Genomic DNA, 17,022 nt, shown 5'->3' with positions numbered 1-17,022 from the left:
AGACCCTCACTTACACCAAAAACATCTTCAGAGTACAAGGACCATGAGTATGTACTGAAATTCCACTATAAGCTGAAGGGACCTGGAGAAAGCTCTGTAATGATCAAACTGCTATTTCTGTCACAGGAAGGTTGCAAATCTCCCCAGAATAATTCTCCTACCTATGGTGAGCAAGCCTCGCAGAAAAATCATATGAAGATTCAGAGTAGTTGGAATAACCAGTCCAGCTGCAAAGCAAATGTTTGCCACATGGAAAACAAGATGATGAATCTCCTTCCAGTTTTCACATGCAGTCTCATTGAAAGGCACAAGCGTGGCATTTTTTAAGTCTGGAATAAAACCTAGCGGAGTAACAGTGAGTGGGCTCGTTGCTGTAGTATTCATCTTGGAGACTCCTGCAATGAGAGAGAGGGGAAAAAAATAAAAATTACTGTGCATTAAACTGAAATACATTAGACATACTGTGGTAGGTTGACCTTGGCTGGACACCAGGTGCCCACCAAAGCTGCTCTATCACTCTCTTCCTCAGCTGCACAGGGGAGAGAAAATTTAATGAAAGGCTCGTGGGTCAAGATAATGACATGGAAATCACTCAGCAGTTACTATCGCAGGCAAAACAGACTCATCTTGGGGAAATTAGTTTGATAATGAGAAATAAAATCAAATCTTAAGAACACCCTCACAGCCACCTCTCCTTTCTTCCCAGGCTCAACTTCACTCCAGATTTCTCTACCTCCTCCCCACCAGCAGCACAGGAGGATGGGGAGTGGGGGGCTGTGGTCAGTTCATCACCCGCTGTCTCTGCTGCTCCTTCCCCCTCAGGGGCAGGACTCCTCACACTCTTCCCTTGCTCCAGCGTGGGCTCCCTCCCACGGGAGACAGTCCTCCCACGGGCTGCAGTTTTTCACAAACTGCTCCAGCGTGGGTCCCCCACGGGTTCACATGTCCTGCCAGCAAACCTGCTTCAGAGTGGGCTCCTCTCTCTCTCCAAAGGTCCTTTCAGGAGCCTGCTCCAGAGTGGGCTTCCCACGGGGTCACAGCCTCCTTCGGGCATTCACTTGCTCCTGTGTGGGGTCCTTCATGGGCTGCAGGTGGGGATCTGCTCCACCCTGGACCTCCCTGGGCTGCAGGGGCACAGCCTGCCCCACCGTGGGCTTCCCCACGGGCTGCAGGGGAATCTCTGCTCTGGTGCCTGGAGCACCTCCTCCTCCTCCTCCTCCTTCACCGACCTTGGTGTCTGCAGGGCTGTTTCTCTCATATGTTCTCACTCCTGTCTTCAGCTGAAGTTGCTGGTGTTCTGCAGGGTTTTTTTTTTTTTCCCCTCCTTCTTAAAGATGTTATCCCATAGGTGCTACCACCGTCACTGATGGGCTCAGCCTTGGCCAGCAGCATCTTGGGGCTGGCTGGTGTCAGCTTTGTCAGGCACGGGGGAAGCTTCTAGCAGCTTCTCACAGAAGCCACCCCTGCAGCCCCCCTGCTACCAAAACCTTGCCACACAAACCCAGTACAAATAGATTTTGGGTTACTTTCGCTCTTCCCATGATATAAATTTCCACTATCATTCAGGAGAGAAAAAAACAAATCTACAAACGCTTTAAAAGGGAAAGCTAGATCTATAGTTCAGTAATGCTTTAGTATCTCTTTCACCTAAGTGCTACGCTTGAAGAATGGTACATTTCAAAATCTGGATGGTATGGACATAAACACTGCCTGAATGCTAGCTCCTATGACTATCATTGCCCAGTACAACATCCTATGGATTCTTCTTAGTCTTACAGAAATAAAAAAAAAAAAAAAAAAAAAAAAAAAAAAAACACACAAGAAACAAACAAACGAAAAAAAAAAAAAAACAAACAAAAACAAAACAAAAACCAAAACAAAACAAAAAAAAAATCAACACATTTTGGTCTACCACTTATTGAGTAGGTTCACAGCCTTAGGCAAAGTAAATATTTCAGACAAATTAACAACCTAGATGAGAACTGAAAGAAAGAAAAGAGGCTTATGTCGTGTAAGTCTCCTTTCTGGCATACAAAGCTGTTCTTCTAAATAAGGAATGGAAGGTCTTAAAGGAGGAACACGTGCTGTTAGGTTAATTAAAAAAAAAAAAGCCAACAAACCATACAAAAACAGAACCAAAGAGTCTCAACTTCTGGCTGTCTTGCAGGATCATTTGAAGGTCTCCTAGACCATATGTCATCTTGCGCACATTAACCAGAGTAGGAAAAAAACCCCAAATCACTGTGAGAAGATCAAATAAAAACTACCATTTCTCTTAGTCTACCTCGAATAAGAAAATTTGCCTGTGGAACTACTGGAGAAAATGAGTTAAAAAAAAAAAAAAGCTGACTTCTAATCTAAAAATACCTAGGGGTTTTTTGTTGCTGTTTTAGTAATAACTCTAGCATATTTTCCTTTCACACCAATTCAAGGCGGGGGAAGATATCTGTGAGGAAATATCTTCCCAATACAAAGTAAAAAAAAAAAAAAAAAAAATCTGACTAAAAACTAACTATGAAGATAAACTGGAAGATTTCAAGACACTACCTTTAAAATCTTAAAAGCTGGTCTCTCTAGGGAACTGCAGTCAGTGTTGCAAGCGCTCCAGAAGGTCTTCTCAATACAGAGCAGTTTCCAGCTGGAAGAACACGACTGCTCCTACACGGGCTGTCAGAAATACAGGAGAACTCTGCTCCCAGTAAAGCACGTATGGTCCCCTGCTGCCACATCAGGAGAGATTCTACGGAGCTTGGCTTGAGTCTCGTTAATGAAATACACGCACGTATCACTGGGCAAACAGGCTCCATAACATGCAACACGGTGGGATTTGCACTCCAACAAATTCTGTGGAGACAGCGCACGTCCCTGATGTGTGTGCTCACCAACTGTCATGTAATTCATCTGCTCAGCAGACAATTCTGAGTCACAGTTAATGCACTCAAAATTTCCTGCAGCCTGGAATACACTCAGCATCTCTCTTACTTGAGAGTGATTCTTGGGCTGCAAAGTAATTTTGAGTTGCCTCATCCATTCTTTTTATTATTTTCCCCCCCAATCAACTTCTGTACAAGGTATAAGCAAACTGGACATTTTCTGAAATTAATCAGTCCTTAAAATCCCTTTTTAAAGGAGTGGGAAGAAATAAATCCTCAACCCTCTGATAGCTCCTCCCTGATGCCCAGAGCCTGTCACAGCTAAGGCATGCTACAGAACACGCAGAGGCATCTTGCAGGATCAAACACTGGCATGAACATAATGCACACAGTCTCTGGACAGAAATTATTTTCAAAGGCAAAAAATATATCTAATTTTCAACAAAATAGGTAGTTTACATTTCTTCTCTTAAGAGCTCACTTCCCTCTTTTCATCCCTACATTAGTTTTCCACAAGCGCTAACTAAAATGAGGTTTCTGGCGTAAACAAGTTGTTAACAATAATTGTTACCAATAATCACCGTCCCCAAACAAATTAATGGTCCAGGCATCATACAGACACCAGCCAAAGACGCTCCTATTTTCCTTCAAGCTCTTTCACCTGAGTTTAGTGACAAGAGCCACGAGAGCCATTTCACTGTCCTGACAAAGCTGCTCACACAGAGCCGAAGCAGGAGCCCGCAGGAGGCTGCTGGACTGGCATTTTAATGTGCTCATAAACAGAGGGTAATTGCTAACTCCGGGTAACTGTGTTTGTGCTTGTCTTACACACACCTCCTCATCATGCTCCTGTTGGTTTTGAACAAGATAAACTCCCTACGCTCGAACAGCAGCATCTCTAGATCTTTTGCAAAGAGTTATCAGCCGAGTTTCTATCTACACTCAGTCCTTCACTTGTCATCTGCCAATAAAAGCACCGCTCACTTCACGTGCCAACAGAACGAGTAAAGATAACCAAAGTGCAGATACAGAACCAGCCATAGATCCATCAACTCAAGATCCAAACAGGCTGCACGAAGTAACTTCAGCCACATCCGATTACAAACCGACAAAGCTTTCCAGATGCCTGATTTTAATAGCAAAACTTTGTGCTGTGTCCCTGGAAGAATAGAGACTGCCTTACTCTGAGACTTGTCTGTAAAGCATCACACGCTGGAAGACTGGGAGCCCAATGAGCCAAACGAACTATACAGCAGGTGACAATCTCCTCCTCCCCACAGGAGTTGGCCAAGCCATTGAAAGCCGTAAAGGGTCCTGATGCCACAACCCACCAGCCATAAATTGCCTAAATGGGAAGATGTTTCTCCAACAAGAGTTGGCCAAGCCATTGAAAGCCATAAAGGGTCCACGGTTGTAACAAGAGGATGTTCAACGCTTCTGAAAGCCTGGGACACCTATCCGGTTGCCTAAATTAGAACCCTGGAACCTAAATCTAGTCATCTCCATATTTGTTATAAGCTTTAATACCTTTAAGTCGTACGTGAATGCATTTGAACTTAACTTACTACTCAAACAGACATCGCAGCACCACTAACATGCTGGAAAACAGCAGAAAGCTGCAGAACAACTCTGTCACGATGGTATTTGAAAACTGGCAGAAATAGATTGATGCTATCTGCAAAATGACACAAGGACAGACTGTGACGCTGACTCTGAAGGAGAGCTGCCCCTGAATTTCAGCTAGGGAGCTGGCTTGAGAATCAACAAAAAAGGCAGGTTACAGCTTGTAACTCTGCCTGCCTGCCTAGAATGTTTGCTCACAGGTAACACCCGAAAGACAAATATCCAAAATAACATCTTTGTAATTTTCAGATCAATTCCGTAGTCCTAACATCTCCTGTTGTCAAATAACACTGAAGAATTAGAAAAGCAATCTGTTGTTCAGAAGAGAAACAAGCAAGTGTCATTTCCTACCCTCTGCTAGCTCAGAGAGTCAAAAGTTAATTCTGTAAGCACAGAATCAGGCCTTTAAATTTTTAATTTAGGGCTATGTCTACTAAGGATTAATACAGCACAAAACTTTGAAGTCTTATGCTTAAGTCTTCAATACATGAAGACATGTAGCAACATCAAGAGTTAAATATACAACCAACATAGTCAGATAATTTGGGAAAAATGGGGGAGATATTGCCAACCAAAATGAAAGCTGTATGGAGCATAAGACAAATAATTTAAAAAATACTTTTTAATACCCAGCAATTTTTTCAACATATGGATTTAGATTAACCAAGCTAAGAGTTTGAAAAACAAAACAAAAACTCAGCTGACTGAAAACTCCACAGCCAATTTGTTGTCCAAACACACACAAAAAAAGAGAAAACAACTATAAAAAAACCCCAGTCAGTGACATTTTAATAGTAAGTATATCAGAAATTAGTATATTTAACAATAAAGCCTATTAATTTTTTTTGTGCGTGAACCTGACACAGACTTAAGACATTATGGTTTTCGATCTGAAAATACAAATTCTCAGAACGCAGATGAGGTGAGCTTACTCTAGGATTTTTCTATGCTCAGGACATCGTCATACAAGAGGCCAAACTTCTGAAAGCCATTCCCCAAAGTATTTAGTCCCTCAATCTTCAGACACAAAGATGCCTTTAAAACAAATGGAGGTTATATGAATGTTGTGCAGGTATCCATAAAAGACAGAGCAGAAAAGTTTAAAGCAGTTGGTTCTAGTAGGAGTAGGAGCCCAGCTGAGACGGGACAGCGCAGTGTCCCATCCCATCGTCATCCACTTTATTGAGATTATTTGTATCGCACAGTTTTACTGTCAACATTATTCAAGTGAGCTTCTTAAAGCTTTGCTTGACTACATTTGTATAACCTTGCAGTCATTGCAACTTTACAGCCCACCATTTACGTAGATAGATTTTGCGAGTCTAAAAAAATCGACAAGAATAAAATCAAGCTCAACATTTTTTTTTTTTTTAAATTATACCCACAGAACTTTAACTGCTTGCCTATGGTATTGTAGCAGAAAAGCCGCATAGATAATTTAAACAATCAATAACTTCTTTGCTTTTATGAGCAGAAGACAAGCTATTAGTGCTAGCATAATTGAGTTAATTACAGTTTAAGTTCGCAATTTCCTTTCTACAACGAAGTAGGAGTGAATGCAAAAGCGGTACAAGGAAAGATGCACTTCAATATGCTCTGTAGGGCAAGTTCACTTCCATTAAATGTGTCACTCGCTACTGACATTTGTTAGTCTCACTCTACACTTTATTCTAGAGAAAATTTAACATTTTCACTCCGCACAGTTCACGGAAATACCCGCACCGTGATAAATACTCTCACGTTACGCTCCACGTAACGGTGCCGCAGCTGTACCGCGGCAAGTTTGCTAACGGCGGCGGAGCTCGCGCTCCCTCCGCACCGCGCTGCCCACAGGCGCGCGCAAAACCCACGCAGGGGAACGCGGCCACGGCCGCCACCCCACGCGGCCACCGCCGCTGCGTTTTGGCCCGCAACGCGCGAACACCAAACCCACCGCTCCCACAAGAGAAATAACAACAGATATTTAAAAACACCGAGCAGCTCGCCCCCTCTCCCTCCCCCCCCCCCCCCCCCCCACAAGTGCCGTTCCGCGGGAAGGACACCCCGCGCAGCCCCCCGCTCGGGGCGGCGACCGCGGCGGGCAGGAGGCGCGCCCGCAGCCCCCGAAAAAGGGGGGACCTGCACCAGGACCCCCGGCCCCGAGGGGAGAGGGACCGGGCGACGCCGGCGGCAGCCGCCGCCCAGGTAAACCGGCGCACCCCCCCCCCCCCCCCCCCTCACCTGCCCCGTTCCCCGCCGTCGGAAAAAGTTCCCCGGACGGGCTCCCAGCGCCGCTCCCCCCTCGCCACTCCCGCCACCGCGGCCGCCGCCGTGACTAAAATAGGGAGAAGCGGGCGGGCGGCGGCGGGCGGCGCCAGCGCCGGGGCCGGCACCGAGCGGCCGCAGCGCGCAGGCGCCTCCGCCGGCCCCGGGGGGCCGCGGCGCGGCCGCCAGGGGGCGGTGCCGGGGCGGTGGGCGGGGCGAGGCGCGGAGGCGGGGCCTTTTTGGGGGTGGGGGGGGGGCGGGTTGTGCTGGTGCCCCGGCCTCCCCCCCGCTGACCCTCGCCTCCGCTCCCACCCAGTTTGAAGCCCGCCGGTGGGGAGCAGCGGCCCACGCAGGCGTCTAAAACGCGAGGGGGTGAATCACACACACACCCCTCCGCCACCCCCCCCCCGCAGAGGTTGGGGTTCGCCGTAGGGTGAGGCCGGAGCTGGGGCAACGCGCCTCGAATGTTGGGTGGTTAAAATAAGGAGAGCTGAGTTCTCGCCCCAAGCGAGCGACAAGCAGTATTTCCCCGACACGGCGAGCCAAGGGGCCCCCCCCGGCCTTCGCGAAACTGCTCCTCTCACCTCGGCGCCCGCTGGGGTTTGCTCTGCCGGGGGGAGCGCAGCAGTTGAGACCCGTCACCGATTTTGCTCGCGGGGCAGTTTGACGGCTCCCAGCGATGAGGTGCCTCCGAAGCGGGGGCCCTTGTGTCCCTGCTCTGCCGACGTCTTGTCGAGCCCCCTCCTGCACCGCCAGCCTTTCAGGGTGGGCAAAAGCCCCCCGGCGAGCCTGCCTTCGCCTCCAGGATGTCGATGTGCAGCACCCAGCGATGAAAGGCTCCCAGGTGCCGTCCACGGGCATCCCATCCCACCCCAAAGCCTGACTGCCAGTGACAAACAAGGACTGCAAAGGCAGAAAATCTCTTTCAATACAGTCTGATGGCCTAGCTACAAAGTGGGTTTTGCTGTTTTTTTGGTTTTGTTTTTTTTTTTTTTTCCCAGCAGCCAAGAGCATATGGTCAGCATTCTACTTAAATAATTTTGGAAAGAATACAGAATCCTGAATAATTTTTGAAGAAGACTGTTTATACATGTACACATCAACATATGTTCCAGGAGGCTCTGGTTTTGTTACGGTTGCTCTTGGCTTCACAACTTGGAGAAGAGATCTGGATCTTTCCAGAGATCTGTGCCATGTGAACAGCGTTTTTATGGATCCTGCTGCCTGGTATAAGGCCCGATTGTCCAAAGTATATTATGAATTCATTATGAAGGACTCGATTTGGGACTGTGTTTCCTCGGACTGGCCAGTCATTCCTGTGGATGTATTCGCTCTTTCTCAAGCTACGCAGAGTAAGTGAGCTGGAAAAAGAGTAGGAAGAGCGAGCCAGAATAGCATGGTCACAGGAACGGTCATGAGAGATAGCATCTAGCATGTGTTTTGAGATTGATAATATTCAGCTATGCTTGCTGGAGCAGAGCCAAGAAGCTTCCAAAAGCAGCACAAAGCAGCCTGTCAGAGAGCTCCTACCCAAATCGAGACTGACATGTAAGCATTTTCTAGCACGTTACTGAATGTTATGCATTGGAGAAACACAGTTTGTTGTACTAGTTGTGTCTTTTATAAGGTCTTTGTACTTCTCTCATTACCTTCCAGGTCTTCTCTGTTTTTGTGGGGAGCCTTGGTGGTAAACAGTATCTGTTCAGCCCAATGCAGAAAATCCTGGGTAGGAAAGCTTGGCAATGGGCTAATAATATTTGCAGCCATGTGAAGGTGTAGAACTTTGTCCCGATTGCAGCTGGTCTCCTGGGATCTTTATATTTCGGTATATTTGTGTTTAAATGTCATTTCTCCTGTGCAGCAGAGCGGCAAGAACCAAGGCTACGCGGTCAATGTAGGTGGTGGTATCTAGTACAGCTGTCTGCAGAAAGAGAGAAATGAGGGAGGATCTGAGAGCTGCCCCTATCTCCTGGCCCTCCGGGAGCACGGTGAGCAGATGAGGAGTGTAGACATGGCTCTGATGGGCTCTCGTGTTGTGCTGTGGGGTGCACTCGTGCATAGAAGAAAACCCTTCCTTTCTCTAAGAGAATGAGCAGCGTCAGTTTTGTATAGATAACAGCACGGCGTCCTATGCAGATATTAATGGCCATAATTTGACATAACCTTTAGCTACATAGATAGTATTAGATAACACAGGTAGCATTATCTGTAGTTATATGGATAACTTAAACGTTGCCTAAGTAGAATGCGTTAAGTAGAGTTTATTCTCTCAGACCAAGGTCTTGTACTGTAGGAGAATGGGCTGGTTTACTTAAATCAGTTTAATGTCCTACTGTTAAACCACTGTAAAGACTTAAAGAGTTGGGTTAACCTCCTATCTATGTCAATAAAGCACAAGTTCATTGAAGTCTGCTAACATAAATTAATCTGTCAGAGGCATGAAATAAAAACTGTTTGCGTCTACATTGATGAGGAGTTGGCTTCAAATAGATCAATTTTTAGAGATTGGTGCTGAATTGATGCATTTTGTTAGCGGAGACAAGTCTAGTGGTATTACAGCTGTTCACTGATGCAGGCTTTCTCTCTGCCATGTTTCCCTCTTTTGCTATTAAAGGCTTGATAGCTTAAGTACTTTCTCCAATTATTTATTCTCCACAGTAATGGTCCGCAGTAGAAGATGTCACACGGATGTTGCAAATTGCTCAGCCTCGTTCCTTATCTCCAGCGAGCTGCTCTGGGATCTTCCACGGTATACCCTAACCGCTTGGTGCCCGGCTGGCCTCCTCTCTCACGGGGGAAATAGGGCACGCCGACCGTGCCGGGGGACGTGGCTCCCTGGGGGGCTGCCAGCAGTTCGGGGGCACAGAGGAGACCAGAGCCCCCCTCTCCTGCCTCCCGATTTCAGCCTCGCTGGGCACCGAGAGACTTTATACAGCAGATGACAGAGTAACTTTTTGTAAAATTGCAAGCGCTCTGCCTCTTCCAAATGAGAGCCCGATTCCGCAGCCTTTTTTAGGCAAAGTGTTCACTAAAGAGAACAAGTGCTTTGTATTTGGGATCCCAGATGTGCCAGGCTGACAGGGCTATTTTCAGACAATGGCAAGATCTATGAAATGTTTCCATTTATAGTTTCAGGAAGTGTACTCAGCATCTACAGGCTAAAAGATGCCTACCCTAAACTGATCTTCTAAACTCCCTCTATAGACAATGCAAGGGGGGCTCTTTTACAACGTAATTAATCCTGTGTGTGTTTGACAGCTGTCTGGAGTGGGATGAAATACGCTGGCATAGTTAAGCAGTGCCATATTTCAGTGAGACAAATCCCATCCCAGATGCTGAAATTATGTGCCACAGAACTGAAAAATTACACGTATTTTCCATGGGAAAATTTATTTATTTATTTATTTGGGTTCTGCCTGAAAGAGTCCTCAAGAATTAAGTTTTATTAGAAGGAATTTTGTACGGGAGAGGCTGTGAGTGGTAAGTACTCTCTCAGCTCTTCAATATTCTGCAGGTTTCTTTAAGAGGAGTAAGTGCATTCTGGTGCATTTCTAACTCAGACCCTCCGACAGCCACTTTCTGATTTTTTTCATTTTTTTCCCATGCCACATCTGCAGGGAGGGTGTCTCCGGTTAATAGAAGAAGGGCTATCTTTTTCCTTGGATCCAAGATATAAAACATCATAACCCAGGGCTTCCAAGTGTCTGACTGATAGTATAGTAATTGATTGTTGCAAACTTAGAGCCGGCGGCCAAATTTCTTCTAAAATGATCTGTCACAGCATCCATTTTTTAACAGATGCACTGCTCATCATCGATGTTTATCCAAAGGCTCCATGATCCTGAGGTATAAGGGCAAAGTAAAATTGTTTGCTCTTAAAGTTATCTAAACTGTGCACAATAAGCAATTTATCCAATCACACTTAGCAATTATCCCTGTTCCCAAATTATGCGTGAGCAGTCTCCTGCTGACATTTTAATTTGTATGTTCATTATTTGAAATTGCTCAGTGAACAATTTCTATGAATATATGCAAGCCTACGAGCTGCTCACGAGTTATTTTCCTGAGACTGTTGCTGGAAGGGCCTGCTCTGCTTGCTCTAGCTCTACCTAAATCACACGGATCTCCCACTCCACCCCCCCAACCAAAAAAAAAAAAAAAAAAAAAAAAAAAAAGGAGAGCTGCTCTAAACCCAATGGGATTTCCTAAGGCTGGGATCATGGTGCACCTATCAGTGCCCTGGCAGGGCAGATCACTAATGATGGCAGGGACTAACAGGGACCCTGTCCCCAGCAGTTCTGCTTCTTTCTGGAAATGGAGGAGATGGGTTTTGACCATGTCACTTGTCCAGGACTCAAGTTACTATCGGCGTGTTGCTCTTGGTTAACATGAGGCAGCTCTTACTTCACACGTAATTGGAAGACAAGTAATAAAGCAGTGGTTTTTGCATGGCATCTGCCCCCTCGTCGGGTGACAGTCCATTTCTTAGGGGTCCCTGCTACGGTGGATTTGGCAGCCCTAGTTGAACTGGCTGTGATTTTTCTGACCCCTTTTTGGACAACTTCCGTGCACGAAAAAAGTTCCAAATGGTCATGCAAAGATGTCTGTGCTAATCCTGAAGTAAATCCATCTCAACCGCAGCTCACAATGTTCTCTCTGCAGAGCTCTTTGTGAATTTATGTGAGCCTGTGGTGACTGTCTGTATAAACCCAAGGAATTGCAAATGTTGTCAGGGTATAAATGTACACATGCTTTTGGGAGTTGGTACAGTGGCAATTAATGTTTTGTTGCACTATTGGTCCTTTTTATCTGTGCATTTTAGTATTCACCAGTGGCTGGTTTTGAAAAGCAGAGGCTGACCTTGAATATCCAGGACTTTGCATATTAGCATCATTAAAAACTACCATTTACTAGGAATTTTTGAAATTATTGAAAAGGATTCAGAACTTTATTTCAAGATAAAAAAGGAACTAAATAACAAGTGCTTAGCATATCCAGAAGGACAGACAGAACTCCTCCCCTCCCCCCTCCCAAAAAAAAATCAAAAAATATAACTTAAAAACTTGAGGAAGTAGGACAAAGAGGAAGTGGGGGGAGACAGAAGATGAGTGTATGGGATTATTTAAACAAGCAACAGAGAAAGCACGTAGGATTTGACAGTGAAAATACTCCACACTGAGGGGAAAGAAAAGGTAAATAAAGGTAAATAGATGAGTTCAGAAGAACTGTAAATGGGCATGAGGGAGCTTTTTTAAAGTTACTTTTTTCTTTGCAAAAAGACAGAGAGATGAGAGCAAGAGCAGGGAGTAAATCGATAATGCCACGAAGGAACATACTGGGGAAGAAAGTAAGCCAAAATAAATGCTAGGAACAAAAGTTCAAGAGCAAAAACCGAACCAGGAATGCACGAGTTTGATCCAAATGCACAGAAAAGGGTTGATTTAGCCCAGGTATCACTCAGGAGCATTTTATGTGCTTGATCAGATTAGCAGGCCTAAATAAAACTTCAAAATACTCCTTGTTTTGAGCATAAACCTCAAGGAGAAAATAAGCACCCAATTTCTGGATTAGCTGCCTCGTCTGCCATTTCAGAAGAGTCAGCATCAAAAAAATCTCTAAGGAGCATCTGGTCTGCATTGACTGCGCACCCCACCTATGCTGCTCTGTACATCCAGCTGCTGGACTCCAGCTGTGCATATCGTAAATGACTATCAAAATGTGCGCCAAGTTATAGTATACCGCAACTGCCTCTTGCTACCATGATCTTTGAGAGCAAAGGCAAAAAAAGGTTTAAAAAAAAAAAAATTTCCTCTGATTTCAATGAATAATTAAGACCAGTCTTCCGAGTAATGTTTATTATACGTCTTTGTTCTGTAAAGAAAAAATGCAACAAACAAAATCCTATTATAACAGGGATACAGACCACAGTAAACATACAGATATATATGATTATTGCTTTTGCATGTAGTATTAGCTTAAGAATATATACCACTGTATAAAGCAGTTCCAGAACTAAAATGGCAATGACTGTGGTAAAGAAAAAAGTACTAATAATTTGTAAAATCAAAACTAACAAAAAAATGATTTATGTTCCATGTCTGATTTCAGAATATCAGTATTTACTGTATTTTTTCCTACTAATACTTACACGTTAACTCTTTAAATAATGAACACATATACTGAAAGGACACTATTTTCTTGAAAAGCCGTAACTGAACAAGAAAATGGAGACCCAGTAAAAAACAGAGCACGGTGCTGGCTGTATGACTGGTTTTTAAGAAGCACTCCCATTCCCCCATTCACCTCACTAGGGAGCTCTGCTTTAAAATACCATCTGAGAGGACACAAACTTTCTGTAAGTGAAAGCAGGACAGTTTTGCTCCGTATCCAAAATAAGGATTTTAAATATTTTATCCAAGCTTAAAGTCTTAGTGAAATAGAATAGCTGCTACACCTGGATTCGGTGAAAAGTTTTAAAGGATTTATCAGAAAGGAGTTAGATGAGCAAAGCACAGTAAGGATTTCCATCACAACGGCTGTTTTAGATGAACTGCTGATACTCAGCTTCGTGTACCCTGGCAGCCTCATCCTGGAGCTGGCTCGCCTCACTTCTGTTATGGAGGAAGTTATTTTTCATTTATCCCAGTGTAAGAGAACACATATGGGGTCATAGCTAATGTGCTTTAAACCCATCCCACAGCTTACCTACCAGCATCCCACCCCTGTAGCCCTGTCCTACAGTTGGCCCCTGGAAGTCCAAACCCGGCATTGGGTACCTAGATTGTCCCGTACGCTTCTTAGGAGCCCCTAAAAGCTACAGATGGGAAACACTGGAGGGAGATGTGTGTCTCACACCCACCGAGCCCTGGCCCCGGCCGGCTGCCAGCTACTCGGGGTCATCCAGCCGGAACCCCCACCCCCGGGACGGGGACCCGCTCCCCTCTCCCGCTCACCCACGACACACGGTTGCTACCGAAGGTGATGGTGCTGCCCGCTTCCATACAATGACACAGAGCATTTCTCCACGAAATGGGATTTCTGGCTTCGGTGCCTTTCTCAGCGTAACATACCGTACTCCCACGAAATTATTACACTCCCCCCCACCCCCCCCCCAGGCTTTAGGCAAGTTTGGGTGGAGAGTGGATACAAGGAGAACTATGGGATCTGCTGCTAAAATAGCTATTTACCACTGCTATTATATTGTAGTTGTTTATTTATATGACTTTAGTGTCTGAGCTCTTAGTCGTCTATCTTTCATCATTGTTTATCTTCAAAATCCCACTGAAGTAGGGAAATAGTCCTGTCCCCACCACCGATCCCTTAAATTAGAAGCTGTGGTGGAACCGACAACTGAATAAAGTTTCCTGGGAATCCACAGCAGCAGAATAACTTCTAAAAAACCCTTCTGCTCCCACAAGCTTTTGGGAACGTCTCATCTTTTCCCAGGCCATGACAACGTTTAACAGCATTTTTGGCTTGCAAAATTTAGATTCGGGTCCAAAATCTCTGCCGGCAGAACCACCTGCACAGCTGCCCTCTCCAAGGGCTTTGCCAGCCGTAGTTTGGGACGTGACCCCGAGTCCTGGGGCTCGCACATGATGTGCTTGCGCTGCCTTTCTCCTACATGTTCCTACTGATGGAGCTCCGCCTACACGGTTTGATTCATCAGGATGAGGTGGCTTGATTTACATGTTAAGTTCAATTAACTCTTTCGATTCACACAGAAGTAGAATGAGAGTAAACAGAAACAAAAATCTACAAGAAAAGAAAGCTAACATGAATTAGACAAACAGGGGGAAAAAAAAAAGTGCTTTCCCCTGGGACCCCTGAACCTATTATGTTTTTATGCATATTAATGTAAGCAAAGTAAGTATTTTCAAGAAGGATTAACAAATCAGCTTAATAAGGTATTTATTTTGTTGTACTGTAAAAATATCTGTTAGACAGTAACACTGGGGCAGAAGAACATGCATTCAATTATTACAGGAATAGAAAGAAAAATATTTAATCTGTTAATACCTGAATTCAGCAAATAGATATTACTTTTTCCCTTTTCTATTTAAATAACTTTCTTCTATCTAAATAGCTACAGCTTTGTTTCATTTTTAACACAATTTGCAAAACCTGCTTAGAGGAGCAGTACAACACTGGATTTTAATTTTTCATGTGTATGGAGCCCAAATACATCTCATATTTATTACTTACAATAATCGAAAAATGTAGAGCACTTTTTTGCTGGAAATGTAACATCAACATATTATTTAATTACTGTAAGTATAGGCATCTTTTTGTGGTGTGGCAAAACCACACAATTTAATCCAAGCATGTATTCAGCTTTCCTGGCTTTATCATAGTGGAGGTCATGTATCTGTATGTACAGTTTTTTGCCATCGTTCTTTCCATTACTGCGTTTCCTTTGATTACTGTCACATTTGCTGGTTTGTTGCAGGGCAATTAATTCTTAAAAATTTGGGACTGGGATGGCCCTCCTCAGACACCAAATCCAGCCTCTGTTATCATAGGCAACCGCATAAAATTATGTTTTTCATTAAACACTTAAAATTTAACTTGCATAGTGTTATTAGTTATCATGCATTGTACATTGGGATACATTCTCTCTGGTTATTCGGTAGTTTTGAGTGGAGTTACATGATGGATTAAAAACATCACTTAGACTCTGTTACCTGTACTTACATTACTACTAGTTAAGAAAATCCTACCTAATGAAAGAATTGCGGGGTCAGTCCTGTTCCCCTAAATAGACAAGACTCACTTTGAAGCTCTCACAATACATCTCTACATCCAATAAATTAATTTGCCACAAGCCCGGTTTAAAATAAACCTCTCCTGCCTAAAACCTGTAGGAAGTTGAGTGGTCTTTTTCTTTTCCCTCTTTGGGCTATACTAGGCCATGTATTTTTTTAGCTTGTGCAGTAAATTTGAATCCCTCTGCAGCCTGTAAGGGTGATTCCAGCATGATGCTCACAATTATAAAAACTCTGGAAGATCAATTGATGCCAATGAATGAGCAAATCATCACGTGCACCAGATTCTGCCATTCTCGTAACAGTACACAAACCTAGACATAACCCCACAGAATATCACCGAACTGTTAAAAATGTAAAATGCAAGTAAAGGGGAATCACTGCAGATCAAAAAAAGGATTCATTGATAGCCTCCTCAATTCAAAAAGCATCACGGACTCAAGTATCCCTCCACTTAAACCCATTATGAAAGAGCCTGACCACCACACTGCTAGCTATCCCTGAGTAATAACACAGGCATAAATGGGACGATGCTCAAGTCAGAGCTTCATCTAGCTCCAAATGTCTACTGGCCTATAAATAATCACAGAATCACAGAAAGGTTGGGGTTGGAAGGGACCTTTAAAGGTCATCTAGTCCAACCCCGCTGCGATGAGCAGGGACACCTTTAGCTAGATCAGGTTGCTCAGAGCTCCAACCAAACCTGACACTGAATGTTTCTGGGCATGGGGCATCTACAACCTGCTGTATGAATGAAGGGGCATTAACCAAATGGTTTCTCAAGAAAACATTAACTAGATAACTACCTTGCGAATGAATGAGAGAAAACAGGATGAGCCCACCATTGTCCTTGAAGATAAGGAAAGAACTATTGAGTCACCAAGAGAAAGGAGCTGCAAGTTAAGAACAAACCGCATCCAGCAAGGCCTGAAGGACGAGATGTGCGTAACTACAGGACTGAGTCTGGTCAAAAGCACGGGTCAGCTAGTGAACGCAGTGAAGAAGACTACGAGCCTTCATCAGAAGACCCCTGCCCACGACCACCAAGAGACATTGCGCAGGCGTGATGAGGAGGGACTTGGGGCGGGGGATATGTTAATGATTTCTCGGAGGTAATTGTAATATCCCCTCCCTATTCCTGGAATTATAATGCAAATGTATTAGGACTAATGAATATGTAACTTTGGCATCATAAAAGGGGGGCACTTTTGGCTCCAGGGCACGCACGCTGTGGAGGAGTGATCCCCCGTGCACCCAGTGATGAATAAACATGCCAACTTTATAACCTTACTGGTTGTAAAGTTGTCTTTCCGCACGTCACACCTCCCTGGGCACCCTTTTCCAGTGTTTCGCCACTTTTGCTGTAAAAAATTTCTTCCTTATATCTAGCCTGAATCTACCCTCTGTTAGTTTAAAACCATTACTCCTCACCTTATTGCATCAGGTCCTACTAAAAACTATGTCCTCATCTTCCTTATAAGCCCCCTTTAAGTACTGGAAGGCCACAACAAGGTCTC

General features: G+C 44.5%; 1 protein-coding gene across 3 annotated transcripts in view; it reads right to left on the bottom strand.

The window, feature by feature from the left end:
* Nucleotides 1–6,885, bottom strand: part of BVES (blood vessel epicardial substance) — a 32,816-nt gene extending 25,931 nt beyond the window's left edge. For 2 of the 3 annotated variants that reach the window (XM_042803519.1, XM_042803521.1), the window contains exons 1-2: nt 6,717–6,885; nt 162–395 (exon numbers count right to left, since the gene is read on the bottom strand). In XM_042803519.1, the coding sequence (XP_042659453.1) occupies nt 162–384 (223 nt within the window). In that variant the 5' untranslated portion in view covers nt 385–395; nt 6,717–6,885. Of the gene's footprint in view, nt 1–161; nt 396–2,547; nt 2,616–6,716 lie in introns of those variants that run through there. The other variant, XM_033008471.2, reaches the window with a different exon arrangement.
* Between the last annotated feature and the right edge of the window lie 10,137 nt (nt 6,886–17,022).

The sequence above is a fragment of the Tyto alba genome, unplaced genomic scaffold (assembly GCF_018691265.1).
Source record: "Tyto alba isolate M040663 unplaced genomic scaffold, T.alba_DEE_v4.0 Super-Scaffold_40, whole genome shotgun sequence".
Lineage (NCBI taxonomy): Eukaryota > Metazoa > Chordata > Aves > Strigiformes > Tytonidae > Tyto > Tyto alba.
This window is presented reverse-complemented; position numbering and strand designations above follow the sequence as displayed.